We start from the raw sequence: 22,678 nt of genomic DNA on the forward strand, positions 1-22,678 counted from the left end.
GAATGTTAGGCATGTTCAAAGAATTACCAAAAAGCTTAGCCATGATAAGAGTTTTTTAAAAATTTACAGAAGCCCAAGAAGATGATAAAATAATACGATTTTGACCCAACATTTTAAAATACCAGTTTTAGGTAAGGGAAAAAAATCCATTTTTTCTTAAGAAAACAATTTATTACAGGACCCAAGGGAATAACGTTTTTAGAAAGTATTCTGTAAATCTTCTTTTCTTTGACTTTGCCGATTTCAACAGTTTGACGTCCATTATCGTTGCAATAGCCTATATTAGCAGAGAGAAAGGATTAAAGGGCAAGCTGTCCCCAGCAGATCACTCCCGCTGGTCCTTACCAAGCCAGGTGCTCACTCAGGAAAAGTAACCATACAGGTGTGACACAGGTTTACACTGAAAGGGAAAAAATGAGCAACAATAGGGAACGTCTATCGAGCGGATACTGTGGACATGTCAAGGACCACACGGCTTATTGCTCACAACAGCCCCGTTCGGTAAGTGCAGTTCTTATCCTCCATCTGAGGCTAAGGGAAGGTAACTCACCTGAGGCCACATAAGTGGTTAAGTGACTTTTAGGGCTTCTAAATTCTTAGATCAGAATTGAACAAATGTAAAAGAATGAGGTAGATTTGTAAGTCCTGATTGAAAGGATGTCAACATCATTGTGTTTGGTGAAAAGAGAACATTTTAGTAAAACTGAAGAGTGCGTTTTAAAACATCACTGGCCTCCTTTTGATTCTTCTAATATTTCACTATGCGAAGTGGGCACCAGCAGCATGAGCATCCCCTGGGAGCGTGTTAGAAGTGCGTAACGTCAGGCTCACCCCAAACCTCCTGAGTCCGCATCAGCCGTGAACAAGACAGGTGGCTGTGTACTCCTTAAAGTGTGAGAACCCTCTAGCCCGCCAACAGCACTCCCTTTTCTGCACTTGGCTACAATGCACTTCCCGGGATTTATGTGCTCCACTCCCTCTCATTTCTTTCAACTCTGCTTAATGTCACCTCCTTAGAGAGGTCTCCTCTGACTTCCATCTGAAAAGCAGTGTCGTCTGTCACCCTCTATCTGCTTAACATGCTTTATCTTTCTTCATAGCAATGACCAGTACCTGAAATCATAGGCTCATGTGTTATCTGTTCCTCCTGCTCCAGTGTGGGCTCCGTCAGGGCAGGGACTTTGTACCTCCAGCACATCAGACAGTGGCTGGGTAAAAGCGCTTGATAAATACTTGCAAGAGGGTCTACTTTCTCTGCAGGACTATATAGCGTGCAAATATCTAATTTAATGGTGGATATCCCTGGTAAGCGGAAAGGGAAGTCTGAGGAAAGAGACCTTTTGTAGTTTTTGCAATTTTCAACTTTTACCCTTCTGGAGTTTTTGCAGTTTTTCAAAAGAGTATGCACCATTTTAAATAATTTATTAAACACTTCTCAAATAATTTAACAAACTATCTCAAGATATATCATACCACAAAACAAAGCAGATTACATCCCTTCCTTCTAAAAGATGTTGGCTTTCTTAGTTTCTCAGATTATACTTTAATAAGAAACTATGTCCTTTTAAGGGCCTCTTTGTTTACCCCCAGAAATGTCATTATATTAAGAATTTTACTTTTGAAACTCAGACATTACAACTATACATGTGGACCATGCCTTGCCCCACTAGCAGGCCAGGCCCTAAACAGCCTGCCTTGTTATTGAAGTGGTGCAGACCCTCACACTCAGTGTAGAGCTTCCCACAATTGGCAGAGAGATTGAGCAGATTCAAATCAGATTCCACAAAAGAAAACCATCTTTACTGGTGAATCTTTTATTTGGACAAGACAAAAACATCTCCACACTGTTCCCTTTTATACAGAAAATGGAACATCTCAAATATATTAGTTTTTCTCTTTTTCAACAGAATTCATTTCAATCTGGTCCCAGGAACTGCTTCTCATTTTAGGATTCACGTTTTAGTAACACATATGCACCCATTATAGCCAAAAGAGCATACTGGAAAGAAAACACAATGGAAAATCACTGTGAGGTCTACAAAGAAACTTGGTCTGTAAATGTATTCAGATGAAGTCCGTTAAATACTGGGCTGAGGACAGAATCAAAAGATTACCTCTTCCCCCCATGCCTTGTTCTCTAAATGAGCTGTTCAATGCCACATTATGATCAAAAACCTAAAAATATACTGATGGACTGAAGATCAGACAAAGAACAAACACAGCAAATGCAGTGCTTACTCCTACGCAGGTTTCCCATTGTTTGTCAAGTGATTTTTTTAAAAAAATACTTAGATACATGCCTGTAATCCCAGCACTTTGGGAGGCTAAGGCGGGCAGATCACCTGAGGTCAGGAGATCGAGACCAGGCTGGCCAACATGGTGAAACCCTGTCTCTACTAAAAATACAAAAATGAGCTGGGCGTGGTGGTGCACACCTGTAATCCCAGCCACTAGGGAGGCTGAGGAAGGAGAATCACTTGAACCTGGGAGGCGGAGGTTGCGGTGAGCCGAAATTGTGCCACTGCACTCTAGCCTGGGTGACAGAGCCAGATTCCGTCCAAAAAAAAAAAATATATATATATATACACACACACACATTTACATATATATGATATATACACACACATATATACACATATATATTGAGAGAGAGAGAGATACCATTTTTGTTGAAGTTGAGAGGTAAGCATTACTAGTTTATGGGACTACTTTTGTGTGTGTGTGAAAATTTCCATAATAAAAAGCAGCAATTAGATAAATGCCATTTTAGAACATGAACACACAGGGGGAAAGTAGCTATTTTAAATAATTAATTTAAATGTTGCTACTTTAAATGACTACATTAATTTGTGGTTAACTATAGATATTCTGCAGGCCTATTAATGGCAACATGTTTTAAGAAGACTGCCTCTTTACAGTTGCACAAGTAAAAGCTCCAATATTTAACTAAGTAAACAAATATAGACACACATAAATTCCTACCTTGAATTTTGGATAGTCATTCATTATTATGGTGACCATACCAACATATGGTAAAAACCTAAATTGTGGGATAAAAAGCAAGAGATATAAAAATTGTTTATAACATGATGATGGCAACATCTGAAAATACTATAAATCAGTCTTAGGAAATGAATCGTACGTGGGAATGCCACTGACCGGGGCTGTAAGGATGTATTCAGCCCTGTCTCAAACAGCTTTATTAGTAAGGAGCATCAGCACTGGCAGCCAGGACAAGTTTTCTAAGTAGGCACTTGAGTTGAGATAGTGATGCTGGTTGTCTTCACTTGCTACAATTAAAATAGTTAAGCCGCTTATACAAAAAGAATAGGCAACTTTCACAAATCTAGTTTTTATTTAGAAGAGAAGATTCAGATAGCCTATATAAAAACTGCTGTTAGATAAAGCTTTCAAAGCACATGAGTAATGAGTTTGTAATGCAAATAATTATTTTGATTTCCCAGTGCTTGTCAGATATAACAAATAAATGTATTGGGTAGCAAATACAAATGTGAATAGCATAACTTATACTCATATATGATTATGAGCCCAGAGAGAGGAGGTTCAGTGCATAAACCAGCCAATGATTACGCTGACAAAATTAACAGCAATATGTAATCAGATGGACCCAGGTCTCAATCACCTCTGCTCGTGGGAGACAAGCTAACACACCCATAGTACCTTCCAGTCTTTTATACATCAGTAGCTCCATCCTCTCTCTTATCCAAAGTCTTTCACCAGAGTGTCTAGAAAGACAGGATGGACTAACTGGAAGCCCTCCCGGTCCCCCCGCAGACATTCAAGTGAAAATGCAACAAAGAAAAATGGTTAAAGGAGTAGGAAGAAGCCGTAAGCCACAATCTGATTGATAATGCTAAATCTTACAAAATGGTAGCCAGTCTCTCCAGCCTTAAAAAGCTAGTGAGATTTAGGTAAGATAAAAAAAAAACATTTCTAAATCTGTTCAACATAAAATGGGTTGCCAAGAGGGGAAGAATTCCCTTTTTTGGTTTTTAATGAGGACACATTCTCTGTTATGTCAATCAGAAGCAGAACTCATTGCTGGACAACTATACAAAGATGAATACTAAAAGATGTATCACAGAAATGTTTCTAGTTACGAAAAATACGAAATAATCTAAGTGTCCACCAAAAGGGGATTGGTTAAATAAATTTGTATTCGCAATAAAACAGCTTGTAGCCACTTAAAAAGATATAGATGTAGATTTGACACGAAAAGCTATTTCCAACTTCCTGCTGGGTGAAAAACAATCAAATTCTAAGTAAAATTATATATATGTATAACACACATCTGTACCAGCCCAGAGAGTATCTACAGCATTCCCTGAAATGTTAAACAGTGGTTATCTCTGGGAGACTTTCTTGTAATGGTTATTTAAAATCCACAAATAACTAATCTCTCAGGATTTATTTTTATTCATTTTTTAAGAACAATTTTTTAAAAATTTTTATTAATAGAGATGGGGTATCCCTATGTTACCCAGGCTGGTCTTGAACTCCTGGGCTCAAGTGATCCTCCTGCCTTGGCCTCCCAAAGGTGCTGGGATTACAGGTGTGAGTCACTGCGCCTGGCTGGATTTATTTTTAAATAGATTTGAACCCATCATACAGGTAACTGGGCTCTGTTTTAGATTTTAGGTCTTTAGGAATTTATAAGTTGTATTTGTCTTCACAGGATAAACTAGAACTGCTTAGAACTCTCCTGATTTGTAATTAACGATTCAGCCTATCGATTTAATTTCTTCATTTCTAAGTGTTTTCCATAGCCTTCTATATAACTTAAAGGTGAATTCTCACCCTCTTGCTCTTCCCACCACGTCCTTCTTTTCCAGCCAGTTCTGGCCTTCTTTGTACAAGCCTCTATCGTCAACTTCATTATTATCTCCTTTAGTCAGAAATTTGATGTCTCCGTTATCTCTGGAAAGCAAAATAATGTCCTCTCAAAAATTATTTTCAGCACAGCGTCATTTACAAAAATATTAGTTTACCCAAGAGTTTACTGTCAGACAGGAGCATTTAGAAAAACAGTCAAAGATAACCTGACCTTTTTTAAATCTAAGATGACTGCTTAAGACAACCATTCAACTGAAGCACAAATCTAATGACCATTTTGTAGACTTCAATTCCAAAACACTCAAGTAACTGTGACAACAAAAAGCATGACCAAGCACAAGGGCAACAATTTGCTTCCAGCACAGCACACAATGAAGAATTCCATCTCACCACATGGCTTCTGGGAATGACGAATATACTAGGACCTAATATTTTTTTAACCTGTAAACAAGTGTATTCGTGTCATTCATCAGTAGGTAAAATCATGTGAATCACCACTGTGCAATTCTTTCAAGTCCAGATTCGTAATACACAAAAACACTGCTGACAAGGAGCTTTTCCAGGCTCACTTCATTCGCTTCAAGTCAGAACAGGTCAGAAGTCAGGACATGAAGGTGGTTTAACAACCTGTGCTGGACTTGAACTGTTTTCATTCTTAGACCTCATGGAACAATTCGGTTTTTTGTTTGTGTGTTTGTTTGTCTGAGATGGAGTCTTGCTCTGTCACCCAGGCTGAAGTGCCATGTGCGATCTCAGCTCACTGCAACCTCTGCCTCCCAGGTTCAAGCGATTCTCCTGCCTCAGTCTCTGAGTAGCTGGAATTACAGGTGTGAGCCACCACACCGAGGTAACTTTTGCACTTTTAGTAGAGGTGGGGTTTTGCCATGTTGGCCAGGCTGATCTAGAACTCCTGACCTCAAGTGATCCACCCGCCTCGGCCTCCCAAAGTGCTGGGATTACAGGCATAAGCCACCATGCCCAGCCTCATAGACCAATTTGTTAACATGGATGATATTCCTCTTCACCCTAGATATAAACTTAATCCTAGATCACACAGATTTGAGCACAAGGTAATTTAAATGCAACTGTGCTCTAGGCTGTCCTCAGATTTCCTTTTCCTTGCCAAATGCACAATTTGTTACTGCATTATTTCCTTCACCACTGACCACGGTAGCATAAAGTAGAATTTGCAGGGAAACAAGAATCACAAATGGCATAACACCAGTGTGTTAAAGAGACATGTGGGACCCATTTTAAGCATTCTAAACTGGTGCTCAGATAGCCTTGACTCTAGAAACATAATATTGTAGTATTATGGAGCTGTAAAGAGGGTCTTCTTTCAATAAGAGAGACGAAAAAAGAATGCACTATTATAATGTGATAAAATGCCAAAAACCCCCAAAGATTTGAAACCATATTAAAAAGAGCAAGCTGATTTGCAGACACGGTTATAAAGGAAATCAGGATAAAAATCCTGACAGTGTCTCATAATTCATGCAAATTAGAGCAAATAATCATTTCCTCAACTTGGAACAATGGATCATCTTTAGAAATTAATTGTAAGTCAGTGCAAGTACTGTCACATCATGATTGAGGATGCTGCTTCCTCAGGAATCTAACAGGTAGGCATCAAGTAACCGTTAGCACAGGACCAGTGTATCAGCACAGGATGAAACTGGATTGTTCTCATGTGTAGAGTAAAGTGAAGTGAATAAGTATCCATATCTGTGGGGTACACTTGTGAAGAAGCAGTAAATGGGCCAGGCGCGGTTACTCACGCCTATAATCCCAGCAATGTGGGAGGCTGAGACGGGCGGATCACCTGAGGTCAGGAGTTTGAGACCAGCCTGGCCAACATGGCGAAAACCCATCTCTACTAAAAATACAAAAATTAGTCAGGTGTGGTGGCACGTGCCTGTAATTCCAGCTACTTGAGAGGCTAAGGGAGAACTGCCTGAACCCAGGAGGCAGAGGTTGCAGTGAGCTGAGATCACGCCATTGCACTCCAGCCGAGGAGACAAGAACGAGGCTCTGTCTCAAAAAAAAAAAAAAAAAATTAGCCAGGCATGATGGTGCATGCTTGTAGTCCCAGGTACTCAGGAGGCTGGGGCAGGAGAGTCGCTTGAACCCGGGAGGCGGAAGTTGCAGTGAGCGGAGATCACACCATTGTACTCCAGCCTAGGCGACAGAGTGAGACTCCATCTCAAAAAAAGAAGCAGTGAATGGAATGGGAATCTAATACCAGATATGTACAAGGAGTTACTTCTCTCTCTCAAACTCACACACACATACAGAGTGAGAAATGCTCCATTATTTAAAAACATACCTTGGCATACCTGAATTTAATTCTGACTCATACAGATAAAAATCCATACTAAGCTGCATAAAGGTAAATGAATAACCAAGTATATATGAAATGTAACACTTTTACTAATCATGTGAAGTACTCTCTCATGGGAACTTTATATATTTGAGCAAGAAGCAAATGTTTCCGGTTCCAGAAAAGGATCTTAATAAGTAAGTCATGGCTGGTATTAACAGCAAGGCTGTTTGGGGAGTGGGGGATGTGGCAATGGAAAATTAATGCAGAATATGCAACGACCAAATCATGAGATGAGTTGGAAAAGGAATTTTTATCCATCCAGGACTAATATTACTGCTGAAAATGCCACATTGGCCAAACATAGAAAAAACAGCTAGTTTTTTTTGCATTTCAGAAAATAATTTTCATATCAAAACTGTTTGATTTTCTTTGAACTCCTTCAAATAACTACCATGTCATAATATATCACACCTTACATTTGTGCAGCAATTTAAGTTTCTGAATTGCTTTAGTAAACATTAGTTCACTCAATTCTCATAATCACTCTGTGAGTTACTGTGGGTTTAACTACCACAACTCTCATCCTACAGAAAGAGTTACGCAGTCGGTCCAAAGTCACCCAGTGAGAAAATGGCAGAACTCACGACATCATCCTGTGCTTTTACTAGTTTCTAATTAGCCATGAATCTACCAAAAATTTACAAAACAAAATCAAAAAGAAATAAGCCTCTTTACTTTTCATGAACTTTGATTACTCTGTGAACTATTGGAATGTCTCGTCCTTCAACTTTAAAAACAACTATTTCACCAGCTCTGATCGGGTCTTCCCGGAAATTTGTGAGGAACAGGAGGTCTCCTCTGTGAAAGGCCGGCTCCATACTGCCACTAGAAAGAAGCACAAAGTCAGTATCAGCATTACCCTGTGTCCAAAAGGCGATCAGAATAAACATGTCAGAGGTGAAACTCAATAGTCAAGTAGGTATCAGGAGCTATAAAACAAGCCACTGCGGCTTCCTTCTGACTGCTCAAGGTAGTAACGTGTGCGAAAGGAAATGACTTCTACTGACATTAACGTGTCATGAGCACTGGCAGGACCCTCTGCAGTTCGTATCAGGTAGAAAAGCAAGCAGGATTAATGTCAACTCTGAAGTAAAAGCTACCAATTTTTAGCTTTCAAAAAAGTCCTGCATCTACAAATACAGTAGCGTTTTCCTCCAGAACTGCAGACTTACAGCTAATCATCTAGGGCAATCCTTTCATTTAGAGCAGATCCCCAGCACTTAGGATACTGCAATCCTTACTTAAGAAATGAGGCACACACCAGCCGGGCGCGGTGGCTCAAGCCTGTAATCCCAGCACTTTGGGAGGCCGAGACGGGCGGATCACGAGGTCAGGAGATCGAGACCATCCTGGCTAACACAGTGAAACCCCGTCTCTACTAAAAAATACAAAAAACTAGCAGGGCGAGGTGGCGGGCGCCTGTAGTCCCAGCTACTCGGGAGGCTGAGGCAGGAGAATGGCGTGAACCCGGGAGACGGAGCTTGCAGTGAGCCGAGATCCGGCCACTGCACTCCAGCCTGGGTGACAGAGCGAGACTCCGTCTCCAGAAAAAAAAAAAAAAAAAAAAAAGAAATGAGGCACACATGAAAGCACTTGGGGAGCACGACCCACCCTGATGCCAAACTGAGGCTGGGACAAAACGGGAACCCAAGTCCTTCGCCTCCTGCAGCAGCAGGAGAATATGGTGGAGAATTCCACCATATTCTACAAAAGTCCAATTCTAACAAATATGGACTGAGTTATTGTGGAAGTCAATAAATAATTCCACATGATACCAATTTAAACCTGTGCCAAAATCTTTGGTGGATTCAAAGTAAATTGCAATATGCTGGAAGCTAAAATTTGAAAAGTTCATTTTTTTAAATATATATATATAATATATATATATACACACACACACACGTATGTGTGTGCTAATTCTTTGCTTTAATACGTGAGAGAATAAGACCTAGAAATACAGCTTGACAGGGGGCTGTGCAACCAAGGACGAGTAACGGCTGCTGAGCAGGAAGAACCTGAGGAGAATGAACCACTGAAGCTCCGTGGAGCTCTAGCGGAAACAAAGAAAACCATGGCTCCCAACAAGAGTTCGAGAAGCTTGCCCTCCTTCCCTCCAGCCTGGCCCACCTCGAACATCTCAGCAGGTGCAGAAGGTGGCAAGGAGAAATGCAGCCTGTCAAACCAGTGCCACTAAGTATGGTCATGGATGAAGCATTCAAAATCAGCCAATCTGAATGACAGGGGAAAAGGGCTAGAAATACAACTGACTTAAGAGAAAACATCACAGTCGACAAATTTGAGTTTGTTCTGTCCCCCAATATGAAATTCTATTTTGTCTTCTTCTGAAAATAAAACATAATTGTTTCAGGGTTAAAAAAAAAAAAGCTAAAATGCTTAAGATAATTTCTTCATCTGTGGCTTCATCTTTACTCCTTCGACAAAATTCCTGAAGATACAGTGGGAAGATGTTGATAGAAAAGTAACAGTGTAAGAGAACTGCAGCTAGGAAAAGATCCCTGCACAGACGACAGAGGCCATAGGTGTCCTGAAGTTGGACATCAAGGGTCACTATCATGTCCTATCAGGAGAGCAGTTCTCTTCAATGTTTCACTAATATCAATGTCTGCTTGCTTTCCTCATGGGCCAGATTCCCCCAAAAACTACACATCCCTTAGGGATGTCATTGGTTTATGCTGACAAACCAAATTGCTTTAACATTACAAAGGATGCTTTAAAAAAAAAAAAAAGTCCCTAAGTGCAGCAATTTCACACTAGCTCCTGTGTGGAAGTGTGTCTGTGACATCTGAGGAGGGCCAGGAAATCTCAGATCTAGTGTTGGCTCTGCCAAAAGTTACTGGGAGATGCTTGAGGCCTGGCCTCATTGGGCCTCAGGTTCCTTGTCTGTTAAAGGAGAGAGTCCATCTAAATTTGAGGTTTTAACTTCCTTCTTCTTTAAAAAAAAAAAAAAAAAAAAAAAAGCCTTAAAATCCTTCCTTCAAATGAAATCTTACCAGGAAGTGTAACCACATAAAACACACAAGCATGGAACTGTTACACGTGAAGCAAGGCTAAGGTTTCCTGAATCCATGAGTGTACCTCCCTTCTCCCCACTCCTAATCCACCCACCCCAACGCCAGGGGCCTCCCTAAAGCACAGTGTGAACACGAGTGGGTCGGAGGTCCCACAGCTCTGCTGTGAGCTAGGCTGGCCTCTTCTAAATTCACGGAAACTCCATCTCTAGAAGTGTGCCCCTTGGCCAACCACATGAGGGCGGCCTGGTGGGGCGTGGATCATGGCTATGACCCCACAAGGTGGTGGCAAGGCCCGGTGGAGGGAAAGGGCACTGGTATGGGAGCTAAGAGCCCTATGTTCTGGCCTCGGCTCCTGCACTGGTAAGCTGTGACTCTGCCCAAGTTACTGCCACAGCCCACCATGCCACCTTGAAAACAACAGATCTGATGACCTAAGACACACCAGACAGACGGCATCTTGAAGCACCTACCAGCTCCCAAACACGGCCATTTGATTTCAAACTGATGTTAAGTTTTTCCCCTTGGATGGCTTTATGGCTGTGTGAAGTTAACTCTAGTGGTAACTTTTCTAAAATAAACATGCTGTACTTTTATAAGCATCATAGTCTCAAGAAGATAGTAGCCATCAATACACCACTAGTACTGAAGAAGCTTGAAAAAAATACTAGACACAATGCTACGCACTGGGGATACGGACGCCCTGCCTGTTTGGTACAAAGAAAATGAAGTAACATTTTTAGTTATGTTTAAAAATCAATTTGTATAGAAATAATGCATGAATACCATATTATTAAATTGTCATTTGACATGGATTAGGTGCACAAGCACCAACATGGTTAAAGCTCTAAAATGTCTACTAAGAAAGATAAGATTTTTCAAAAGCCAGAAAAAAAGAAACATTCTCAAAATAGGTATCAATAAAGACTAATAATTTATCCAATTAAAATCTTGAATTTCAGCTGTCATACAGGTTTTCACTTAAGGCTGCTCCGCTCCTCAGACCCAGGGCAGCCTTGTGATGGAGGCTGGAGGCTGGAGGCCAGCCTGGGGGACCTACCTCAGCACCACCACGATGGGGCTCTCGCTGCCGGTGAGCACGATCAAGCCTTTCCATATCATGAGAGCAGAAGACACAATCATGGCGAAGTTTAAAACCTGGTAATAGAGCTGGAATGAAAAAGAGGAACCACAGTGAAAACCAGTGGCAGAAGACCCGCCACCCTGAAGCTGGAGATGCACTCATCAAACTTTTCCAAAGACACGGTTTTAGGACAGGAAACTAACACAAGGGACAAAATTCTGCAGTATTTCAACTTTTGTCCCTGGAAAGAGCCTGGCAAATATCTCTCCTTAAGTGAGAGAGAGGGGAGGAAAAAAGAGCAATCTGTGAGGCCTGTCTTGTTAAAGCCCCAAGGAGGCCCTCATCACCTCTTCGGGATTTCCCAGCACCTTAGACCCTAGAGGGTTGCGCTACTCAAGGCCTGCCACCAGAGCCTCCCGATGAAGACCATTCCCAGACACAGTGCAGCATGCTGAGCACAGGTCTCACCCTGATCCGCACACTGTGGATTCACCTACAACTACCTTTAGCCTCAAACGGAAGCTTCCGATTCCTATAGTGCTTGGCAATGAGGTCATCCTGCATCTAAAAATGACATTTTAAAACCAGTGAACAGAAATGCTAAACATCTTAATGTTTAAATTTTTCACAAATGTTTTAAAAGGTAAATAACAAATATGTGGTTAGGGGCCGGGCACAGTGGCTCACGCCTGTAATCCCAGCACTTTGGGAGGCTGAGGCAGGCAGATCACGAGGTCAGGAGATCGAGACCATTCTGGCTAACACAGTGAAACCCCGTTTCTACTAAAAAATACAAAAAAAAATTTAGCTGGGCGTAGGGCGGGCGCCTGTGGTCTCAGCTACTTGGGAGGAGGCTGAGGCAGAAGAATGGCGTGAACCCGGGAGGTGGAGCTTGCAGTGAGCCGAGATCGCACCACTGCACTCCAGCCTGGGCGACAGAGCGAGACTCCGTTACAAAAAAAAAAAAAAAAGAGTACAGGTGGGCAGGTCACACGAGTTAACGCATAAGCACTAGTTACATCAGCTCTGAGAAGGAGGTAGAAGCCCACCCACTCTACCTCAGACCACTGCGTTTAGACCCACTGGGCTTGCCTCGCTCCTTGCAGCATGGCACAAGCTGAAGCACAGGCTCTTCCTTGCTGACAGCTGCCTGCTGCACCTGCCAACTCCTGGTGACTAAAGGAGAAAACAACACCTGCCCATGTGCCAACACCCTGTCGGGCTGGAGCTGACCTGTCAGCCCAAACATCCGCCTTCCTTCCAGGCGCAACAGGGACTAACGCTGCTGTGGCTAGGACCACTCAAAATCAAAGCCCCTCATGGCATCGCCAGCACCGCCCACCAGGGACGCTCCTTACTTTGGTACCTGCCTCAATCTTCCTCTTCACAACCCCTGCAGCTGTTGGGGTGATCTGCAGAGCCAGGTGGGTGGTCCATCAACACTGTGCTATCTTAATTCCTGGGCCCCCATCCACATCTCCAAAGATCTCCCCTCCACTGGGGCCACCCACTCTCAGCAACACACCCCGGAACCAAAATGGCTCTATCCCCACGTGGGTCTATCCCCACTGGTTCAATGACCCCCTTCCACCGGGCCGCAGGTGCCTGTTCTCCTGGCACCTGTGCTCACCTCTGTGTATACCTGAGGACCCATGTTCTGTCAGGTCCTTCACCCCTCACTTCTGTTTTTCTACCCTCAGCATGTAGTGTGCACAGTCACTTATAGGGTGGGAGCCACAACCCTACCAGGCCTGGCAGCCCCTCCTCCAGAGATTTCCGTTCCCCTCTCCAGGCAATGAACTCCCAGACCTCTGCTGAGGAAGGTGAGGCCTCTGGGTGGAAGACAGGAGAGCGGGGGGTCTCACTGCTTCTATGCCTTTCTACCCAATCAAATTTATTTCAGCCCTATCTCCCCTTCGCCTTCAGTTCTGGGGACACCAATTCCTGGGTCTCAGGACTCTCTCTGCCTCACAAACCTGAAGAGCCACAGCCTCCCCCAGTGCCGCTCAGATCCTGGCTTTCTCTGGCTGTGCCAGTTCCCATTCTTCCATCTGTTTTCCAGCTTCTAGTATTTGGCTGATCTTGTTTCCTTTCCTGGGCATATCCTGGAGTAACTGATAACTTCTAAAACCTCCTTGCTATTAATATAGTTTTAGTGTTTTGGAGGCAGTGATGTTAGACAAGTTAGATCCCACCTTAGCTCCCTACCAGCTTTCCAGAACATCCTTTTGAATTGAGTTTGGAGTGAGGACCTGGATCACGTGGCTCTGGGCAACATCATTTTCCTCAACTATCCAAATTCAATTTTAACTGAGCTGGAATGTGGTGGTATGAACTCTTTTTGAGCATTGAGTACAATTTAAAATACAGTTTTAAACACAGTTTAAATACAGTTTAAAATACACAAGGCCGGCCAGGCGCGGTGGCTCAAGCCTGTAATCCCAGCACTTTGGGAAGCTGAGACGGGCGGATCACGAGGTCAGGATATCAAGACCATCCTGGCTAACACGGTGAAACCCCGTCTCTACTAAAAGATACCAAAAAAATTAGCCGGGCGAGGTGGCGGGCACCTGTAGTACCAGCTACTCGGGAGGCTGAGGCAGGAGAATGGTGTAAACCCGGGAGGCAGAGCTTGCAATGAGCTGAGATCTGGCCACTGCACTCCAGTCTGGGCGACAGAGCGAGACTCCATCTCCAAAAAAATAATAAATAAATAAAAAAATACACAAGGCCTGGAAAAGTCAGGCTGAAAGACACTCAGGAAGTTCAAATAGAGACTTCCCAGGTGGTTCTACGTGGTTCTGACTTCTGGGTATATGGACCGTTCTTTACAGCGGCAGCGTGCAAGCATCAGTGTGCACTAGGATCAGCTGGCGATGCCTGAGGACTGCACTTCAGACACATTCCCAGGCGACACGAAAGCTGCTGGCGTGGGAATCACAGCTGAGAACCACTGCTCTATACCATTGGTTCTCAACCTTGGCTGCACCTTAGAATCATCGGGGAAGCCCTGGAAAGTCCATCCCAGACCAGCTGGATCGCTGGGAGGGGTGGGGTGATTCTGAGGTGCAGTGAAAGTTGAATCATGGCTCTATACCTCCTCCTCCCATCAGCTAAAGACTCTCCCATCGCAAACCCTTCCTCCACCTCACATCCTCCTCCAGCTTTCACACTCTCTCTTCTCCTTCACAGCTCTTCTCAAAACAGTGTCTACCCCAAGTTGCTCCCCTTCTTCACCATCTATATTCAGTCCTCAACCTACATAATCAGTCACATGCTCACTAAATGCAAAGGATAACTGTCAGCCCTCACCTTACCTGACCTTCCAGCAGCTCTCAATACACATGATCATTTCTTCAAACCCTTGGCCCCTGCCTTCCACGATGGCATGCCATCCACTTCTGACCACTTTCTTGTCTTCCTGCCAGTTGCTCCTCCTCCACCTGAACCACCTCCTCTACCTGAATGCTGGCATGGGTCCCGTCATGCTAACTACTCCCAATTCAGAGACTTCCAACTGCCTACCTGATGTTTCCACTCAGATGTCTTTAAAGATACCTCCTGCTCAACATGTCAAAATTAAACTTACCTTTTCCAAAAGCTTTCAGTGCTAGTGATCCTTCTCTCAGTAAATGACATTATTATTGCCCTGTTATTTGGGGCCACCCCGTACCCATTCATTCTATACATTCTGGCTTTCCAAACATGTCTGGAGTTTGTACAGTTCTCTCTATTCCCACTGCCGCCACTCTCATATCACCAACGGGGCCCATCAGGCTGCTGTGACAGCCTCATGACAGGTCTCCTAATGCCCGTGCACACCTCTTCCGATCCATTCTCTGTGCTACAATCAGGGCAGTCATGCGCCACTTTATGACAGACACATTCTGAAAAAATGCGTTGTTAGATGATTTTATTGTTGTTTGAACATCATAGAGAGTACTTATACAAACCCAGATGGTGTGGCTTACTACACCCCTAAGCTATACGGTGTAGCCTATTGCTCCTAGGCTAGAAACCTGTACAGCTTGCTACTAGATTGAATACTACAGGCGACTGTAACACACTGCTAAGTATTTGTGTAACTAAGCATAGAAAAGGCAGAGTAAAAATATGGTATAATTTTATGAGACCACCATCGTGTATGTGGTCCATCATTGACAGAAACATCATTATATGGTGCTTGACTGTACTGGTTTTCAAATGCACATCTGGTCACCTGGTCATGTCTATGCCCTGCCTAAAGCCCTTTGATTGTATCCCACTACTCTGAGGATGAAGACTAAACTACAATATGGCCTCTAATGCCCTGTCTGATATATCCCCCCAGCCCCACTTCAGCTGCTGAAGCTCGCCTCACCCCAGCTGCACTGGTGGTACTGTCCATGCTTCCACCTCACATGCTTCTTTCCACCCCAGGGCCTTCACCCAGAAGGCTCCCTCCCTGGACCCCTCAGTTTACCAACACGCACCTTTACATCCACCATTAAATGCCAGTGCCCAACAGAACCCTGCCCTGACCGGCTAGACTAGAAATCAGCAAACTTTTTGTGTAAAGGGTAAGACAGTAAATATTTTATGTTTACGGGTCACATAGTCTCATTGAAACTACTCAGCCCTGCCAATGTAGCGGGAAGGCAGCCATAGACAATATGTAAAAGAAAGAGCATGGCTGTGTGCCAATCAAACTTTACAAAAACAGGTGGTGCAGTGGGGTTTGCCAACCTCCACTCTGGCCAGCCTAGGTCTTCCTATTACATATTCTCACTGCATCCTGTATTTCTTAATATCGTTCATCAGCATCATAATTAAGCATGTAATTACCTAAAGTGTCTTTTGCACTAGACCTTACATTCCACAAAAGTAGGCATCATTTCAGCCTTGCTCATAGCTGTATCCTCAAGATTCAACATGGGCTTGGCAAAAAGCTAAGTATTCAATTTGTTGAACAAATAGTGATAAAATAACCATCTTTAATGGTGAGTGCAGGTTGAGAATTATGGCCCGAAGACATTCATTACAGTCTTAATTCTAATAATGTGGAAAAGGCAATAAATGAGCAACAACAGGGAAATAACTGAGTAGAAAATGGGGCCAGGTGCGGTGTAGCTCACGCCTGTAATCCCAGTACTTTGAGAGGCCGAGGTGGGCAGATAATCTGAGCTCAGGAGTTCAAGACCAGCCTGGCCAACATGGTGAAACGCCAACTCTACTAAAAATGCAAAAATTAGCCCGGCATGGTGGCACATGCGCCTGTAATCCCAGCTACTCGGGAGGCTGAGGCACAAGAATCTCTTGAACCCGGGAGGCAGAGGTTGCAATGAGCCGAGATAGCACCACTGCACTCCAGCCTGGGTGACAGAGCAAGACTCTATCTCAAAAAAAAAAAAAAAAGAAAAGAAAAGAAAAGAAAAGAAAAAGAAAATGGCAGACTAGTCCGCTATTTAAAACAATGCATAAAGAACTTAATGGGAGTGGAGGAGAAAGTGGGTTGGGTTAGGGGAGGAAAATAAAAAGGAAGTTTAATGACACAACCAAACACAGTATGTTGAGTGAAAAATGTAAGCTGCAGTAGGAGCTCACCAAACGATAAAACAAACACAAAGAGATGCCCCAAGACTCTAAGAGAGGCTATTTTAGGATAGTGAAATTACGAGTCATTGACTTTTCTTCTTTAAACTTTTCTCTATTCTGAAAACGTATTCTGACTGATGTAAGGTAGGAAAAGCAGAGCTCAAAACTGTCTCTTGTTAATGTTAAAACTGTAACAATAGGTAATCTGATGCAATTATGAAGGATACAACTGAAAGTGAGGACGTAAGTGAATTAAGATAATAGTGTATTTGGTGCAATAAATCAAAATAGGAACATAAATATAATTCAACATTAAAGTTACACCTTTTTTTTTTTTTTTTTTTTTTTTTTTGAGATGGAGTCTCACTCTGTTGCCCAGGCTGGGGTGCAATGGCGCGATCTCTGCTCACTGCAACCTCCGCCTCCCTGGCTCAAGCGATTCTCCTGCCTCAGCCTCCCGAGTAGCTGAGATAATAGGCGTGCGCCACCACACCCGGCTAATTTTTATATTTTTAGTAGAGACAGGGCTTCACCATGTTGGCTAGGCTGGTGTTGAACTCCTGACCTCAAATGATCCACCTGCCTCGGCCTCCCAAGGTGCTAGGATTGCAAGCGTGAGCCACTGCACTCAGCCTACACACCATTTTTTAAAGCGACTTGGCTACTGTGTCAATAGCAAATTATGAAACTATCATTATATTCCCAGGAGACTGAAAAATGAAACTGGAGTGCTAAGCAGACATTGTCAAAGTGTTGGGCTATAATACGTTAAACCATTGCTTCTTCTGGTTACATGGATTAAGTTCTTTAGTGGTCGTTTCTAAGATTTTAGTGCACCTGTCACTGGAGCAGTGTGCACTGTACCCAATATGTGGTCTTTTATCTCTCATCAAATGAAGAATATTTACCAGAAAGTTGCCATGAAACAATCAAAGTCTTTACACCATTTCACCGTAAGCTCAAAGAGCATAACGGAAAAAATCAAAAATCACAAAGCAAATATTTAAGAATGCAACGAAGTGAGCATTTAGAAGAGATAAAAAAAATTCATGTCTTCATTCAATAAATATTGAGTGTCCAACAACAACAACAACAAAACACTGCTTCTAAAGTAAAATCAGCCTTACAAGTCACGCCACGCTAAAGCAGAAGTTGTTCACTGGAATTCACATTCAAAACCCTCCCCAGCTGCTCTGCCTGACTGAAAGCACTTGATAAATCACCACTGTTCCATAATGAATTACATATCCAATTAGGAAAGCCCCAAACCATGGTTTTAAACAAAGATTGCCGTTTTTAGGCAAGTTTTCAAGCCATCTGGTTCCACCCTGATAAAAGCAAATTATAAAATCTTGCCACTTATCCAGTAAAGACCTCGTACCAAGAATATATTTTCCCGTATAATTTCCCAAGCTTGAAAAGTTCAGTAAGGGGAAGCAAAATCAATTCCTCAAAAAAGCTTCCATTGAGCAAACCATCTACTTGCTAAGGAAATGCCCAAATACACAAAAATCTAAAAATCAAACTAAGAAACCACAGATCATACTTGCAACACCTTAACTTTAAGAAATCTACTAATCAGATTCTAGGCTTAAAATCCTGGAATCCAGAAAAGTAATTTTGACTGAACTCCTGACAAGCTGACTGGGGTCTAAAAAAACCAAACCACCACCATGTTTCACGGGTGCTTTTGCTGTTGTTCACCTTTGCCTACCAACTTTGTATGCTCAGCACTTAATGCTCACGACAAGAGTGTAGAAGTAAGTCCACACTCAGTCATTGTCAACCAAAGATGAAACAGCCAACGTCTAAGAGTTTTAAGCAAACATTTCAGACCAAAGATTCTGGCTGACAGCAGCAGCACTGCCAGTAGCTGTATTTCTTCCTCTCTTCCTCACTGCAGAAACAAAGAGCCCTTGTCTTGCATGTGGGTCCTGCTTTAATAGTAAGCAGGGGCGGCAGAGAAAGAAGGTCCTGCTTTCAAGACTGGTGGAGCATGCAGGCCTGACAAGGTGTCATAAGATGCTATTTTGGAGGGAAGAAGAGGAACAACAACAAAAAAAAAGCAAACGGACAAAGCTTTTTTAAAAAGTACCGAGAAGCAGTAGATTTGAGCTTGCTGAATTTTAATTAGAAGACTAGCAAAACAGGCAATACAGCCAGCTACTGGCAGGCCTTATCATTGAGAGCAAAAAAACACACTGATCTTTCAAAGGGCAAAGTGGTTTAGGGATCAATACACTCATCAGAGGGCCTTTTCTAACAGTCTGCAATTACAGCCATCAGTAGTCAGTACTAATTTTAGAGACATTTTAAAAACCCAGCCATTAAGTCTAAATTTTTAAACAAAGCTCTACTTCCTGTAGGGTATTCTTGTGAACAGCATCAATGCTCAGGACATTAGCAGTTACTTTTTTAAGCTGGTGATAATCTCTACTACTACTCATCTTCCAGAAACAGGAGTATATCAGCTGTGCACACCTAGACACTACCACATCCTAAACACGGTTGATGAAATAGAAATTATCATACTTTCCCACACGACTGCACTAGTCTGAAATTCTACTTGGGGGAGGGGGAGGAGAGTGAGAGCGGAAAAACACATATGCCTTAAGGAGTAGTTGTGACTTCCCATGGGCATCACCCCACATCTCAACTGATGGAGCAAATGAAACTGGATGCCCTCAAAATAATGGGGATTAATACCATTTTCAAAGACAAGCAAAATCCCTTGGTTGGAAGGTCCCATTTTTCTTAGCACAATTTATTAGTAGTAATAGTGGCATTAGTATCCACCGTGATATTTAGGCCCTACAGGTCCCCCAAATTCTCTACCTAGAAGCTTACATAATCGTATTTTTCCTGACTGAGAGGGCTTCCTTTCCAATCCCTACTCACTCTTAACCTTATAGTGAAGAGATAAGGACCCAAAGACAGTGATGATGGCTAATAAGTGGCTAAGGAGAGAGCAAGAGGAACGTTTTCCTCTTAGGTCTTCTCACAAAGGAGAGGGAATTCAACCACCCCAGCTGCCCAAAGACCCTACACTGCCTCCTATATTCATAGTGCAGCCAGAATGATGGCATCTCAGAAGTCAGCGAAGGCTTCTGGAATCCCGCTGGGAACATGGGTTGAGTCCACAATGATTGCGCACCGCTTGTGAGCTCTCTAGGCACAGGGAGCATTATTGAGTCCAGACCCACGGTCAGAGGAAAAACAACTGCCCAGGTTGGAAAGAAACTGCTTTGGGAGGCATCGCTGGACAGCTCCCATTGTAGGAAAGTTCTTCCCTCTCGCCTGCTTTTCTGCCACTTCCACCCGCAGGCAGTCAGGCCTCTGAAGCCCCACAGAGAAATCGGTTCCCTCTTCACCGGGTGGCCCTTCAAATACGCGCAAACAGCTGTCGTTCACATAGTCAACTCTCCCACAAGCGTGTATGGCTTTCTCATCCACATTTGATATTCCATGGCACGGGGTTTCTATTCTCCCCTTTCCTACACCCTCCCCTAATTGTGCTCTTGTCAGGGCAAGGAAGTGCACACCCATGCCCACACGTGGGCGTAGAACCCAGGGCCTGAGAGCCCAGCGCGGGAGCTTCGGGTGGCCGCCCGGCCGCAGTCACTGGGAGCTGCCCTTCCTGGAGCCCTGCACTGGAAGCCCCAACTCCTCGCAAGCACAGCCGGTCCCGGCCTGGGCGCGCTCACCACCCGCCTCCGTCACCTGGCGCTTGTTCATCTTCCTCAGGTCCCCGAAGATGTCCAAACCGGACGCGGGGAGATGCGCCCCCACGGCGCCCGCGCGTACCATGGCGGGGTCTCTGGGGACCTAGCGGCTCGCCGGCTCTGGATGTGACAGACAGCAGCGGGGCACCTGCCGGCCCCCGCCCACCGGCCCCGCGTCCTTGCGGCCACGTGACCGGCGACTCGCTTGGGCGTCTGGGAATCGTAGTCTCGCTAGTCTTGGGCACTGGCCAGCCAGGAAGGAACCTGAAGGAAGAAAACTACCACTCCCAGAATGCCGCGGGGCGGGCACCTCGGCCAGTGAAGACCCAGGGCTCCTAGGGAGGGCAGCGACAGGGCTCCGGAGCCTTGTCCGACCCTTCGGAGGGAACATCGAGCAGCGAGTGACCCCGCATACCTCGAGGCCAACTCGGGGAAGGGACTACTCAAGAGAAGCCGAATTTCCCGACTCTGGTCAGGCGCCAAGAGGACACCTAACTCCCGCTCGCAAATCACCTAGCCGTGTATCTTGGCTATTGGATGACTGCAACGAGGAAAGGTGGTGCCACTACGCTGTGGGGGGGCTGAACCGAATCGGGGCAGGGCCTAAAGATGGACGTGAGGTGGGCGGGGCTTGGAAGAGGTTGGACTTTGATGCCAATGAATTCTGCGTTTTGAGTGGTACCACTTGAATGCAAGGAAGTATCTTTGAATGCCTTGACCACAGTTGGGTTGCAATGGATATTAATTAAAAGAATACATAACCACCTAATTTCATACACGAGAAAGCAGAGGCCCAGAAAGGTTCACTGACATGGCCAAGGTTAAGTTGAAATGAGTCTGGAATAGAACTCAAAGTTTTAAATTTAGAAGTCCTAGATCATCACAATTCTGATCCTAGATTACCTTTGGTTCATTCACTCACTCGTTTATGCATTATTTATTGTATTTATTTATCCACAAATCTTTATGGAGCACCTATCATGCACCTGGCCTTGTTCTAGGCACTTGAAAAACATCAGTGAACAAAACAAACAAAGATTCTTGCCCTCATGAAGCTTATATTCTACCGAAGACAGATATAATAGATAATTTATACAGTACCTAAAGGATGGAGGTGGTATGACAACAGGAAAAGCAGATAAGTTGAATGGGGAGGTCCGGGGGAAAGGATCAGGTTGCAATTTAAAATATACCAGAAGCTGACTTACCATGAAGCTAATGAAAGGTAAGTTTTGGGTCCCTTCAGTTTCAAAGGTGTTTTCCAAGGCGTGGGAGAAACTTAACCACAGAATGTGTAAAATTTTCAAAAACAAGATATTGCAATTGCCATTGGTCAAGAGTTCTGTTTCTTTGCATTCCAACTTCACCTCCATTACATTTCACCTGCTGTTGGAGGGACAAAGAGAATTTTGGGGATCCAGCTAAGGAGGAAACGAGTTGGAGATACATTTAGTTTGAGTTTGGTGAATGTATTTTATGTGATTCACGGTCTTTCCTGCCATCCTGGTGTAAAAAATGGCTTCTGGGAATACTGCCATCCACTGTGCCAATTCACCTGGCACCGTGGCAGGGAGAAGCACTGGAAGTGGCATCTGATATGAAAGTGTTCTGCAGCACCTGGCCTTGGAAGTATGTGGGTAGGAGAGAAAAACTAAGGTTTGAAATGTACAGATTCAGAAGCTAGTCTGTGTGAAATTCTTCCAAATATCAGATGTATAAAATTGTAAGTGGAAGACACAGTGCTTAGTACATAGGAAGATATGGTGATAGTTAACGCCGTCACTAATAATTGCTGGAACTAAGGTGGCAGCACTAAAGATTCAGAATCTGGATACATTTTGAAGAAAGAGTCTTCAGGATTTTTTGAAAGAATAAATATAGGGCATGAAAGAAGAAAAGAGATTGAAGCTGACTCCGGATTTTTAACCTACAGAACTAGAAGGGTAGAGTTCCCCTCAACTGCAATGAGGAAAGCTGTGGGTGGAACAGGTTTATGGAAACAGAGTAAGGGTCCAAAATGTGACCAATAAAC

At 43.7% G+C, this 22,678-nt stretch overlaps 1 protein-coding gene across 1 annotated transcript; it reads right to left on the minus strand.

The window, feature by feature from the left end:
* Window positions 1-1,798: 1,798 nt before the first annotated feature.
* Window positions 1,799-20,813, minus strand: LOC105477051 (SEC11 homolog C, signal peptidase complex subunit). The gene is made up of 6 exons (XM_011733372.3): window positions 20,645-20,813; window positions 11,327-11,436; window positions 7,913-8,062; window positions 4,819-4,938; window positions 2,983-3,040; window positions 1,799-1,999 (listed from the first exon to the last, which is right to left on the minus strand). The coding sequence occupies exons 1-6, from the start codon at window positions 20,729-20,731 to the stop codon at window positions 1,946-1,948; spliced, it is 579 nt and encodes a 192-aa protein (XP_011731674.1). The 5' UTR covers window positions 20,732-20,813; the 3' UTR covers window positions 1,799-1,945.
* Window positions 20,814-22,678: the final 1,865 nt, after the last annotated feature.

This window comes from Macaca nemestrina, chromosome 19 (assembly GCF_043159975.1).
Source record: "Macaca nemestrina isolate mMacNem1 chromosome 19, mMacNem.hap1, whole genome shotgun sequence".
NCBI classification, from domain to species: Eukaryota; Metazoa; Chordata; class Mammalia; order Primates; family Cercopithecidae; genus Macaca; species Macaca nemestrina.

Excerpts from the sequence above, each read along its gene's own strand:
- LOC105477051 (XM_011733372.3), bottom strand. The coding sequence starts at position 20,731 with ATGGTACGCGCGGGCGCCGTGGGGGCGCATCTCCCCGCGTCCGGTTTG. Across the intron at positions 8,063-11,326 it reads CCCATCGTGGTGGTGCTGAG|TGGCAGTATGGAGCCGGCCT; the intron begins GTAGGTCCCCCA and ends GCTTCTTTCTAG. Across the intron at positions 2,000-2,982 it reads ATGACTATCCAAAATTCAAG|TATGCTCTTTTGGCTATAAT; the intron begins GTAGGAATTTAT and ends TTTTCTTTCCAG.